A 12,987-nucleotide genomic window follows, 5' to 3' on the forward strand; every position below is an offset into this window, starting at 1 on the left:
ACTCACTTGCTTTTTGTTCGTTGCTTCTTGCAATCCAAAGCTCCTGCTCTTATTGATGAAAATACGTAAGTGCAGTGAAGGCACACTTAAAGAAGTGGAATAAACATGTTGGCCTGTAAAAATGTCAAGAAGAGGTGCAGGGTCTGTAAATGTGATTCGTATCTCTTCCCAACTGCCCCCTAAATTTATGTGACAGCTTCACCTGAAAACATAAATGCACCTGATAGAGGATATTAATACATAGCATGGTTTACACAAATAGAAGCAGTTACATTTATACCTGTGGAATTAATTCAGTCCCCCCCCTTAAATTAACAGGCTAAACACATTTAAAATGATTACAATCCAATAAAAAATGCATGTTGGCATGTTGCAGTGATAAGCACTCTTTTTTTTTTTCAGCTTTAGTTTGTGTGAAACACCGTCAGCATCGATGTGATCGAGCTGAAACATCCGTACAACATTGTTAGAGTGCACAGAGGCATGGCGAAGCTGTGAACTCTTATGGATCTGTAGGGTTATGCGCAATGGAATTCCAGTCGCACTACTTTTTCTGTCACTTGCTCTCTTTGTTAGCAGAGTCTCCCAATGAAGGCTTGTCTTCTTGCTTTTCCTTTTTTGCCTCTGTCGACGGAAGCTACTGTCACAAGTTAGACATCAAATTCAGGCTCTCTGGTCCACAATGCAAACATGCCGTTGTGCTCTATGTCGCCTAATCCCACTGCAATCTGTTGCACTCCTCAACTCTAGAAAAAGTACATCTCTATTTGAGCGAATGATTACCATATGGGTGTTTAAAGACCTGTTCTGAATATGTCAAAAAACTATATTTGTTATAACAAGCCTTTCTTTTTTTCTCCCCTTTCTTTCCCTCTCTCCCTCTCTCTCTCTCTCTGCATTCCTTGTGGATCCATTGATCCTTCTGCTATGCCTTGAATTGGACAGGTAAGTCCAACTTTCGTATTTCCTTTCAAGCCTCATGGCTAGACCGAGTGTTTACCAAAATCACCGCTTAAGTATACGTGCTGCACCAGGGATGCATTTGAACACGATGCTTTTGTAAACATTGAACACGTTCTTTTTGCTCAGCTGACACTCGGGGAATGGGGCAATTCCATTTATGCAGCCAATTTCATTGGCTACTGGAGAGATGCCAATCTGCCCTCACAGATAGGGAAGAGAGAGGGGGAGAAGAAGAGTGGGTAGAAAAGCATTTATTCATCCTGACACTGATCAGATAAATGGGAAATGATAAATGCTGTCTATTTTTACTTCCCTTAACCTGGGTTAACTTTTCTTTTCTTTTTTTTCAAAGAAGCTTCAACAGGCTTTACGTGGCACAGCTTTGAAACACTCCATCAACGTGTTGTTCTAGATTCCCTTTTTATTTGAGCTGATCTGACTAAGAATAATGAAATATGATGCCGATGTCCTGATGACTCATTTAGCATAAATGGTGAATAGCTTGAGATGATGTCTGTCTGCTGGGCAAAGTGATGCACAGTCATCATCAGAAGACCCAAAAAAAACCAGAGAGAATTGTTTTAATATTCAGTTCTCATTATGCATTTTTCTTCATCTTCCTTTTGTTTGTCTGAGTGGAGCTGTCGATGCCCACGCCAAGCACACTGAATCTCAATGTCCATTCGGAGCAACTTAATTTATAGTTGTTGAAAAGGCCAGGATGCCCCCTGAATGGCAATGTGGCTTATATTTAAATTAAATTAAAGATCGCCTACAAAGCTGTCCTTATAAGTAAGTCATTTTATTCATTAAAATCAAATATGTTGTTTTTATTTCCGCTTCCTTTGTATCTCCTGAATCTCTGTTATCACCACCTGTGTACTTGATTAGTCCATTTCATCCTTCAATTTCTCTGAATATGCATACAATAGAAAGTTAACACTACATTTCCGGATGTCTTTGACCAGCGTAGCACATTCGTGTTTTTTTTGGGGTTTTTTTACAGCAGGATTTGAATAGCTTTATACAGTTTTATGGGGACTTTTTGCTATCTGGTCACACTCATTTTCACAATTTCTCTCTGATGCTTACACCATCATTTTCTCTGCCCATTAGTCTATTTCACAAAATGATTCCTCTATTTCAGCCATTTGTTATCATTATGAGGCTGTTATTTTTCATTTGTTCTAAAATAGATAGCGTTGTCACAGAGATAATGGAGCACCCTAACACTTACGTAAAGAACAGATACTGCTGCATTATTGCTGTGATTCATTGTGTGCACAGAAACAGTCTGAAATGCACTAAGAATATATCCAGCTACAGAACTCTCAAGCATGAATTTTATTGATTTCCTCATGTGGGTGCTAGAATATTCTATATGTTCAATGCATGTCTGAAGGCATCTCATTTACCATGACCATTTGTAGGACTATCGACACGAAAGGAATACAAAAAAGAAAAAACATAAAAAAATTTATCAAAACGGAAATAACCTTCAAGATCTCTGACGTGAAAATGTTTACCTAAAGGATCTTAGATTTGTATTTGTTTTCTTTCTCATCAGTTTCTGCAGCGTCTGTCTGCACAGGTAGGAAAAACTATAAATGAACTTGGAACCCAGAGTTCAGTCCTGAAATAAAGCTTTTCAGCTCAGCCGCCATAATACTTTGAATATTAGGCGCTGACCCACATCTGCTCCTCCACCGGTAACACTGAGCCCCAGATGCAGGCCCAGCTGTTGCCATGTATTATCTCACCGATTGACCCTGATGCCTTTATGTTGAATAGAAGACAAAAGATTATCTTGTGCTAATCCCACCTAGCCCAAGCAAGAAAGGTAAACCAAAAAAAAAGAAAACACTCTGCCGACAAAAGAATAATGACGATGATGAAAATGAGTGACAGTAATAGTCCTCTTTCTCACCGTTATAAATATCCAGCTGCTTAACTTGCCCCCATTCTCTATGCAGCTTCACCTCTCCCAGCAGCCACCACTGCACTACCTACAGTACCATATGTAGGTAAGAATAATGGCTCCACAGTCATCATCATTAATTCAGTGTTGCTTGAGTACAGTGCATGTAAATGAAGCAGTGGGCGTACACAGATATAGGTTGCCTGGAGATTTCGCCTGAGTGATGAATGTAATTATCACGCCCTATTGGACTCGTGTCTGCTTATGTTATTATTTTGACAGCTCGCTTTGAAGTGAACTGTTAGCCTTCCTTAATTTGACAGGAAAATGTATGGTTAAAAAATAGATCTGTCCATATGATGATTGAGTCAAATTTACATTTACCGCCCTCTTTAACGTTAACAACAGCTTGTAAATGGATGTTAAACGAATACGCACTTGTTGTCATTGGATTCAATGCCGTAGTACGTCATTCTTGGCTAAAAAATAAGATAATCCTGGACTGATACGCTGAGTGGAAATTTAATGCGTAGTTCAATGGTTTCCATTATTTGTCTTTGATTTCAATTAATAGAATTGTACTATATTGGTTACAGAGTTTGTGTATGTTTCCAGAGTATTCAGAACAATGCTGACATGAATAGAAATGTAAATGTCATATTTCTTTATTCTTTCATTAATTTTAGTGTGCTCATACTCATATATCATACCCTCACATTTAAAGTGACGTAATGGTCATATAGCTTCTTGTTTTTTTGTCATCAAATTCAGCACAGTAATAAGATAGAAGTCAATCTTCTATTTTAAATGTTGGCACTGTCCAAAGGGGAGAGTTTTTCATTTGCTGTTTAAATTCAACCCTGCTTTTATTTTGAAATAAAGCATGGACCTTGTGGATCAAATGTCACAACTTAAAGTTAACCATTGAAAACGGATCAAAAACGAAATTGAAACAGGTCAAAGGAACGGTCACGAAGTGAGATGTTTGATGTCATGAGGTGGATTTCACTTTGAACTTATCAACTGAGCTGTCTGAGATTATTTCAAAGTGAGCTAAAACATCGAAAGATACAGCAGTAATCTTTTTTTTAAAATCACAACGACTACAGGGTGACACTGCGGAGGTTTATTCACGGTGGGCCTGAAGGGACAAGCATACGATTAATCACGACTAAAAACAATGAATTATTTTATTCAGACCTTATTTAATGGCGATTAACTTGTTAATTCTGACAGTCATCATTTCTCATCATCTCTATGTTCTACTTTTTGTTGTTAAAATCAGTGCATGAAAATCCCCATCTTTTGAAACTAAGACTTTAAGCTTTTTGGAGGAAGGTAGGGAAGTGGCTTTACATTGTGAAAAAAATGTTGAGTCAGAGGTTTTGGACACAAAGAAAATGATAATAATGATTAGAATATTGATCCTGATGACCCACCTGTTATAAAAGAAGCAGTGGAAAGCCACCCACTCATTGTCATTAGTCATCACCAGCTCCTTACAGCTTACTGCAGTGCATGCTGCCACCCATGATTTAGCTTTCAGTCCAGTTATGAGGGGGTGTTGAGCTTTTATTATGCAGCATAGTCCTAGTCCCAATGAGATGGCAGAATGCTGCCCGATCAATAGCCCTCATGGAAGCCCGTTTAATTGACTTTTTAAGGATTTGTTTTCATCTCTAAAGCCCTCACGACCCCCCCCCCCCCGTACAGAATGTGATGCAAGCTATTTTCCAAAGACCTGCAGATTGATGTTTTGTCACTGACTCATACATACAGTGGTGCACTGGCAAAGCTACTGCAAATGCAGACGCACTAGCATGAGTAGAAGTTCATAATTTGAATCCCCTTTTGAAATAAACTGTTTTGATCTTCATTTTTCTGTTTGAACGAGGCTCAAACTACCGGCAAGGGCAGATGCTTATTGATAATGAAGCTACACTGCGTTTGTTTTGATCCCGACTAACAGCTACCTGTACAGTTTGAGCCTGCAGGGTTCCTCTATTGTTAGTTTCTGACCTTCAGCTGTGACCCATGTCTCATGTTCAGAATGCTCCAATTCATGGACACCACATCCCCGCTGAATTTTCTCATTTCATTGTCTTGACCTTTTACTTTCTGCTTCAGTAGCTCTGCTTTCATATCCATCTTCCTTTTGAGACTTCTCATTTCGGCGTTGCCCTCATGCAATCCAAGACACCACATGGTTTCCAGGTCTGTTGTACTTATTTATAACGATACACGTGCACTAATGTAGCTGCATGTGCAGCCATGCAGCACATGCTCAGTTTTTGAACACATCAGCTGTGAAACAATAGTGTCAGATCTATTAGCATGTGCATTGTGCGTCCATCCACTGTATTTCCTCTGGCTGGCTAACAGCTGCAGCTCTGAAATTACAGAACAAATGTCACACTTCCTTCTACAGCTACTCTTGAAAGAATATCACACATCAAGTGATCAGATATGTGTTCGTCAGTCACCGCAGCACCCTGACATACACTAATCAGCCTTAAATCAATAATCAATTTACATATAAACAACATATATCCTTGTCATCCATCAGGTAAGCTTGAAAAGGTGAGGGACACATGAAAACATTTGTAGTCAGTTTGATCATTTTGGTTACCACTCATCTGTATTGATTCCTTCTGAGTACCATAAATCAACGTCTTCATAATGGATGCTGTCTGAGAGTTCATAGGATCCCTCAGGGAAATATCACCCCAGGCTTAGGTCAAGAAGATTTGATCTTTTTGTCAGTTCGATGAATTGATGTTTTTTTTTTCTCTATATTTACTGTGTTTTTTGGGCACAGTAAGAAACAGATAAAGAGAGGGAGACGGTGAAGGTGAGAAGAGATAGAGATAAGTCTAAAGTACTTTAATGTCAGCCCTCAGGACTCAGAGCCTTTAAAATATTCAGAGCCGCTCTCTATCACCTTTTGCCCGGGTTGCTTGTTCAAGAAAAGACTGAAATGAAATCAATAGCGGTGCCAGTGCTTGCCTCTATGCCAGACATCATCCAATATTTATACAAATGAAGCTTAACAGCCTTAAATGTACCCAGCAGTTGCATGTTTTAGGGGGATGTGACTGGCTGGGATGGGGAGAAAACCCTGTGAAGATATAGTCAAATAAATCTTTCCCTGCCATGATGCCCTGCTGTATATACTGCAGTCATTTGCATTTACATGATACAGCAGGTTATGATTAACAGCTATGTGGAGGTTTAAAGTGGGATGCCCTTGATACCATAAATAAGAAATGGATCATAAATCCTACATGGCAACGTTAAGCCATTATCACTCTCCAAAACCTGTCCTGGGACGAATATGCTTAACATTTAGGGCTTTTGCAACTTAAGCACTACATGCAGACAATCTATCTCAGAGCTCACCTGACTTGATCTACCTGTCAGTCGCCTGCAGACTGCAATTTTATTTTGGGGCTGAGCCAGTTCGTTTTTAACACTGGTTTATTGTACCTGTCTGTCACAGACTAGCGGGGATGCTTTAGTTTAAAAGTCATCATTTGTCATCAGTCAGTGTCATTTGGCATTGATATGTGTGAAGACAAAGTCTCTGAAGATACTTGTGAAGAAAAACTCAAACACAGACTCACGTGAGTGTTTAAAAAACCAACTGATAGATACCTTATTGAAATCGTGTGTTGGAATTTGAAAGGAACCTGTATGTGATTTATAATTATGTTCCAATCATGTACTTGTGTTATAAGTCAAATGTAAATTCAAGTTAGAGTACCAAGAGGTGTGTCCCACTGAACACCCACCATACCACTGACGTCAATAATGCTGATTATAGGTCATGGGATATACCTGAGGGAAATCCTAAAGGCTATGTCAGGAAAAGGAGATAACTTGATACGTATATCCCTTGGCTCACATTGTTTGTCCATTTGTCCAGTTTTTGCAAGCTAGTGTTAAAACGAATTAACAGGTATGTATTTTTTGTTTCCTTTCCATACTGTAAATTAATGTAAAGATGTTTCAAATTACAAAAAGCTACCATTTTTGGCTTCAGTATATTGACTATTTTTGTGAAATATCAGTTTGATTCAATAAGACATTGATCATGAGACTTGGTCAAACTAAATAAACTAACAAGCCCACAGACATTGTTATCGGACACACAATCTCACTTCATAATTTAAGCACTTGTGTGCCTCTCTCAGATTATGTCCCAACCATAAATAGTACCACTAATGTAAAACTCCCCAAAAGATTTCTTTACCCAAAAGGAAACAATTCTTACCTTTTTTTTTCTCTGACCCTTTTGTTGCAGATTGTTCCCAGAAACAGTGCAATGTTGATTTACCTTAAATTGATATTTAGCTCTTTTTTAAACTGTTATGTAATGATTGTCAATGAGTCCTTAAAACATCTTTTTATTCCTGCTGACTTACAAGTTGTAAACATTATCTTAATTTAACTCAGAATAACACAAAAAAATGGTTGCAAATTGATGCACTTTTTTCAGAAAAGCTGCTGCAATTTCAGAATATTAATAATTCTCCTGCTGTGAAAGTCTGCAGATAATGGTGCACAATAGGTAGAACGCAGCCACAGTATGAGAATATGCACACTAGGGAGCAGTCTGTTCCCTCTTTCTGCAGTCGTTTTGATACTGCATCTCCCTCTTACTGTCCCCCCCCAGTTCACACACACAACATACTATTCATGTCAGAAGACCCATGAAACACAACATCTGTCAGTGCACTAATTACACAATAAACACCAGAGGAAGAAGGATATATATACACCTCAGAATGGCCTTGTATTCAACAAACATATTACATCACATAAAAACACAGTGAAGGATATCGTATGTGCAAATTTTCCTTTAAGCTGCTGGATAATTTCTTCAATGATTCTCATACAATCTGAAATTGTATTTTTATTGAAGTATGCATTGTTCCAATGTTTGTCTTTAGTGTGCTTGGTTCAGTGAAAAGAGGCTTGGCCCCCCCTCCCCTGTGAAAGCCAAAGATTGAGAGGCAATGAGAGGCATAGCTTTAGATCTTTGACACTCTGCTTTCTTTACTTGGATGGTACACAAATACGGATATAATAGTATGAAAATATGCTAACCAACGGAAAAAGTAATAGATCATTTAAATCTATTTTCCCATAAGCAATGGAAAGGGGTAAATAAACTACACTGATCATAGAGCACACAGTGAATGATAAAACAACAAATATGAAAGTTCAAACAAAACAGATCTAAAATTCAGACTATGAGTTTCACACTAAAGATGAGATGCAGATATCCCTCTGCCCCTTAATTTTTTTTGTATATCTTTTTTTTTTTTTTTTTTTTGGTTCGTTACACTGCAGAGATATGGCCACGGTTAAACTGAATCTATTGTCATTCACCCTTTCTGACAGCTTCTCACGTACAAATGAGTTTACTGTGGATAGCAATTCATTTATTTAAACATTTTTTTGTAGTTTACAAAAGAAATAGATTATCTTGTATCATTTTTTCTCCACGCTTGCGCTTCTTCTTTGAACATATTTTACACAGACTTTATTTTTACATTTGAATCCAACTTAAACAGTTTTTTTATATTTTAAATGCTTGTCAAATACTGTGTGAACCATAATACAAATGGTTTGTTTTTTCTCTTTTTTTCTTCTTTTGTGTGTCCCCAGTTTATTTTAAACAATAATTAAATGTCCTGAAGTAGAAAGACACATTAAAGCTCAAATATCCACCCTTGAGAGAAAAGCCTCCGTGCCCACAATGTATTCCTCTCTGTGTTTTTTTGTCAAACATCATCAGGTCCAAGAGTCAGGTGCCCATTATGCCCCGTGGCGTCAAAACAGCAGTAGATAGGAATAGCAGTAAATCCACCGCAAAATAGTTTGCTGCATAAAGCACACTCCTTCCACATCACAGTGAGATGCTGTGTAAAAAAAAAAAAAAGAGTCCAAAAGATTCCTTTATCCATCTGTCCAATCCCAAGTGTATCCGAAAAAAGGGATTTACTGTATATCCAGATAATCACAGGTAAAGACACACTCACACAGCAGGGTCACACCTCACATTCCCGAGAAGGTTGTTGTTGGCAAGTGCAAGAGCCATATTCATTGATGATTACCAGTGCTCCCTCAATGTGGTTCGGCTTATAGTCAACATAGTACTCCGGCGTAGAAATTGTAGCCATCTGCTGCATGCTTTGCTTTTGCTTCTGCTTGCGGCGCTGACTGCTGAAGCACTGCCTCAGTTGTCTTATTCCGGCTGGAAAGCACTTCCATGCCACATACAACATGAGCACTATGATGAGAAAGGAAAAGATGAGGGCCATGGTGCCAGTCACCACCTTGTGGATCTGCATGGTGCTCTCCAGGTCATCGTGGCCCACAGTGACAGTGAATGAACTGGTGACCATCTCACTACCATCACCCTCGTAAGGGTTGGGAGTAAATGGGCCCAGGATAACAGATCCACCCGGGGCCAGATCTCTTGTTGAGGCGTACAGGCCTGCTGTAGTTACCTCCATTGGTGGATCTTCACATAGCTGAAAAGCATAGACAGCGTCCAACACATCCTCCCCCTGTGCGGTGTCAGGGCTTGAACACAGCAGGGAATTGTCACGTTGGCCTCGGAAGGCACTCAGCCAAGAGGCCAAGGCACACACGTTGCGACTACACTCCCAGTCATTCCCTGCCAGGGTAATACTGTCCAGAGATGACCATGAATCCAGGATGCGCTGGTCCACAGAGGTCAATCGATTGGAGTCCAGCATCAGCACCTTCAGGTTGGGTGAACTCTCAAAAACATGTGGCTCCATGTACTCGATTTCATTGGCTGACAAGTCGATCTTCTCTAAAAAATGCCATGTCCAGTCCAGAGTATTGACAACAATATTGGCTCGATTGTTGTGCATGTACAGAGTACGTAAAGAGATGAGGCGAGGGAAGTGGGCTAGGTTGACTTTCACTAGCTCATTGTGCTCCAGATGCAACTCAGTCAGCTTGAAGAGGCCAGCGAAAGAATTTCTTGCCAAACTCTGCAGTTGGTTGTATCCCAAGTCGAGGAACTGCATGCTCCGGCAGTCTTGAAAAATCCGCACTGGCACAAATTTTAGAGCATTGTAGCGCAAATGCAAATTGGTGAGCTTTCTAAGGCCGTGAAACAAGTCAGGCTCGAGTGCCTGCAGCCTGTTGTATGACAGGTCCAGGATACGCAGGTTTGGGAGGGGCCTGAAGGTACCATTTGGCAGGTTCTCAATCCTGTTGCTGCTGAGGTCTAACTCCTTGACCCTTCTTAGCCTGTCAAATGCACCCTCCTCGACAATGTCAATGTTGTTGTGATCTAGGTAGAGCCAGGTGAGCTGTGACAGGCCAGCCAGTTGGCCTTCGCGCAGCTCGGTCAAGTTGTTCTCTCTCATGGACAGGCCCATGGCGCTGCTCAGATTGTGGGGAATGTCTGTGAGGTTGAGCCCCTCGCAGTACAGCAGCTTGCTGTCGCAGCGGCACAGCCTTGGACAAACCCCCTCCACCAAGGGAACCGTTCTCAAAAAAATGCCCAATACACACAGTATCAACCCAGGGGGCTTCTTCAGTGGCCACTTTAAGTACAGTCCAATTAAAAGGAAATCCATTAGCATAAATATCCAGGGATGCCACTGAGAAAATGTCCATTGAACCACTCTGGATATTGTTTTCTTTTACTTATCACACCATATTTATTGCATCATATTTCTATAATGTATTAATATGTGTTGTTTTTTAAATGTAGCCGTGTTTCTGCTATTAAGTAACCCCTTGTTGAAAATGAAAGGGAAAACGAGCAAATCTTTTTGCCTATGTCAGAAATGAAGCACTGGGTGGAGAGCAGAGAGGCTGAAAAATTGTCCTCATTGATCGATCCTATTTGAAAAGGTTCCTACTCACCCCTATCCAAAAGCTGACAATCTCCATTCAGCATCTCGCTTTGTGCCCAAACACTAATTATGTGCGAATCTAAAAAAGACCCCACTGTGGTACAAATTCTCCCCCCCTCCCTTCTCCCTTTTCAGTGGACACCAGATCCTTGGCAGGCTTACAATGTCTTAGTTCTCCTCAAGTGAAAGAGCCAGAAAGAGAAGGAATCCAAGTAGCTTTCAGAGAGATGGTAGGAAGTGCAAGTTCCCCTGTCTGCATGCATGAGCTCTGTCTCTTTTGCTCCTCCGCAGTCCTCTGCTGCAATGATCAGAGGGGAGAGGAGACAACCAGTGAAAGGAAAAAAAAAAGACCAAGGCAAAATCTTTTAAATATCTGGCTTGCTCTTTTCTCCTCCCCTTCCTTCTTAAGTTTCAGCAGATCTGTCAACACATATTATCGTCCATCTCTTGAGGCAACAACTGACTTGTAGGGTTTAAATCCATTCAAGCGAGTAATTATAATTTCAGTGACGGAGGCACCGAAAAAAAAAAAAAGGGATATAAAAAGGTGAACCCTCTTCACTGGTTTCTTGTGTATCAGTATTCCTTGTCATCTGAGTGGCTCATCTCGGTTAAGAAGCCGCTTGCATCCCCAGTGGCTTGCAGTTTCGTTCACTCCCGTGCTCTCCGGGTGTTTTCTCCGCCAGCTGGAAGAGGCTGCTGAAGGCTGGTACTGGTAGGCAGGCAGGCAGGGGCGGTAAATGTGGGAAGCAAAGGAGCGCGCAATCCCTTGCAGCAGAGCTGTACACTGACAGCGCATGCAGAAGCACCTTCTGTTCACTGAGTGTCGTAAGCCACTCACAATTCAGAGTGCTCGCTCTCTCTCCCCCGCTCCCTTGCTCTCTTTTCCTTGATCGCTCACTCACTTTTTCATGCTCCCCTCTCTCTCTCTCTCTCTCTCTCTCTCACTCTCTCGCTCTCTCTCTCCCCTCTCTCTTCCTTCCTCGCTTTACTCTTGCTGTGTTTTTCTCTCTGCCTGAGACATTTACATATTCAGAATGGGCTGGGCTTAAACCTGGAGCTTTAATGAAGCCCACATCCCTCCCCTATCTCTCTCTCTCTCTCTCTCTCTCTCTCTCTCTCTCTCTCTCTCTCTCTCTCTCTCTCTCTCTCTCTCTCCTCTCCTCGCCTCTCCTTCCCTTCAATGACTGTAATGAATTGGGCTATATAATGTCTGCCTGCTTTGACGTTGCTATGAGATAGCAGTTTTATCATTTCAGAGTTGCAAAATCACATATATTCAAAGGGACACTATCCAAAAAGGAAAGCCTTGGTGTTGCTCAACCATAGAGTCGATGTATTGAGGGACAAAATAAGATAAATCATTGTAAAGAATTAAGCATATTTTCTCTTGACATAACATTAACTAAACACAATTATGAATAATACAAATAATGTTAGAATTTAAATATATTAATTTGTGTCTACTGAATTTAAAGATAGCAGTTTATAATGAATGAATCTCTGTTCTGATAATCAGCCTTCCCAACCAAAAAATACTACAATACATCGAGTCAAGACTAGAGTATGACATTTCCCATCTGATCATACTGTCCTGTAACCAGGCCTTCTATGTCATTGTCAATTATAGTTAGGCTCTGCTGCCTGAATACAGATGTAATTGCTTGCCACATAATATTAGCATAAAGCTGTAACATAAATATTCCTCTCTGAAGGTCCCCTCTCGCCTTGTCTAGCACTTCTCTGGAATCACTCCTGGCCTTGTCATCGCTCACCCATTAATTTTCAAACACAATGAACTGTGACAGTGCCTTACATTCTGTATCAGCCAAGTTTCCAACCATCTGACCTTTTTCCCTCACAGAGTTCTGAGAACTGAAAAGACAAACTGAATATACACCTTTCACAATACAGGCTCATTAATGTGTTTATGAACATATATCGCTCAATATATTGATCCTGGAAATGTATTTTAAAGCAAAACAACACATTCAAGAATAATATTTATTGTAAGTCATCAATGCAAACGTTTTTTCCAGTGCCTCTTCTTTGCAGTGGCATTGCAGCTGGTTGGCTTTCAACAAAAGTTAACATGTTCTGACAACAGTCATCTTGGTTACAGGAAGGTCATCTACTTAGTTTACTGTAACTTGCAAAACTGATAATGCATTTTATTTATTCACTTCAATTCAAATA

The 12,987-nt window shown here is 40.3% G+C and overlaps 2 protein-coding genes across 3 annotated transcripts in view; one reads left to right on the plus strand and one right to left on the minus strand.

The window, feature by feature from the left end:
• Positions 1-12,987, plus strand: part of ctnna2 (catenin (cadherin-associated protein), alpha 2) — a 280,279-nt gene that overhangs the window by 160,677 nt on the left and 106,615 nt on the right. The gene's annotated exons all lie outside the window — the stretch shown is intronic.
• lrrtm1 (leucine rich repeat transmembrane neuronal 1) lies at positions 1,947-12,162 on the minus strand. The gene has a single exon (XM_079337530.1). It carries the CDS (start codon positions 10,513-10,515, stop codon positions 8,938-8,940), a length of 1,578 nt encoding a protein of 525 aa, XP_079193656.1. The 5' UTR covers positions 10,516-12,162; the 3' UTR covers positions 1,947-8,937.

This window comes from Symphodus melops (genome assembly GCF_947650265.1).
Source record: "Symphodus melops genome assembly, chromosome: 2".
Lineage (NCBI taxonomy): Eukaryota > Metazoa > Chordata > Actinopteri > Labriformes > Labridae > Symphodus > Symphodus melops.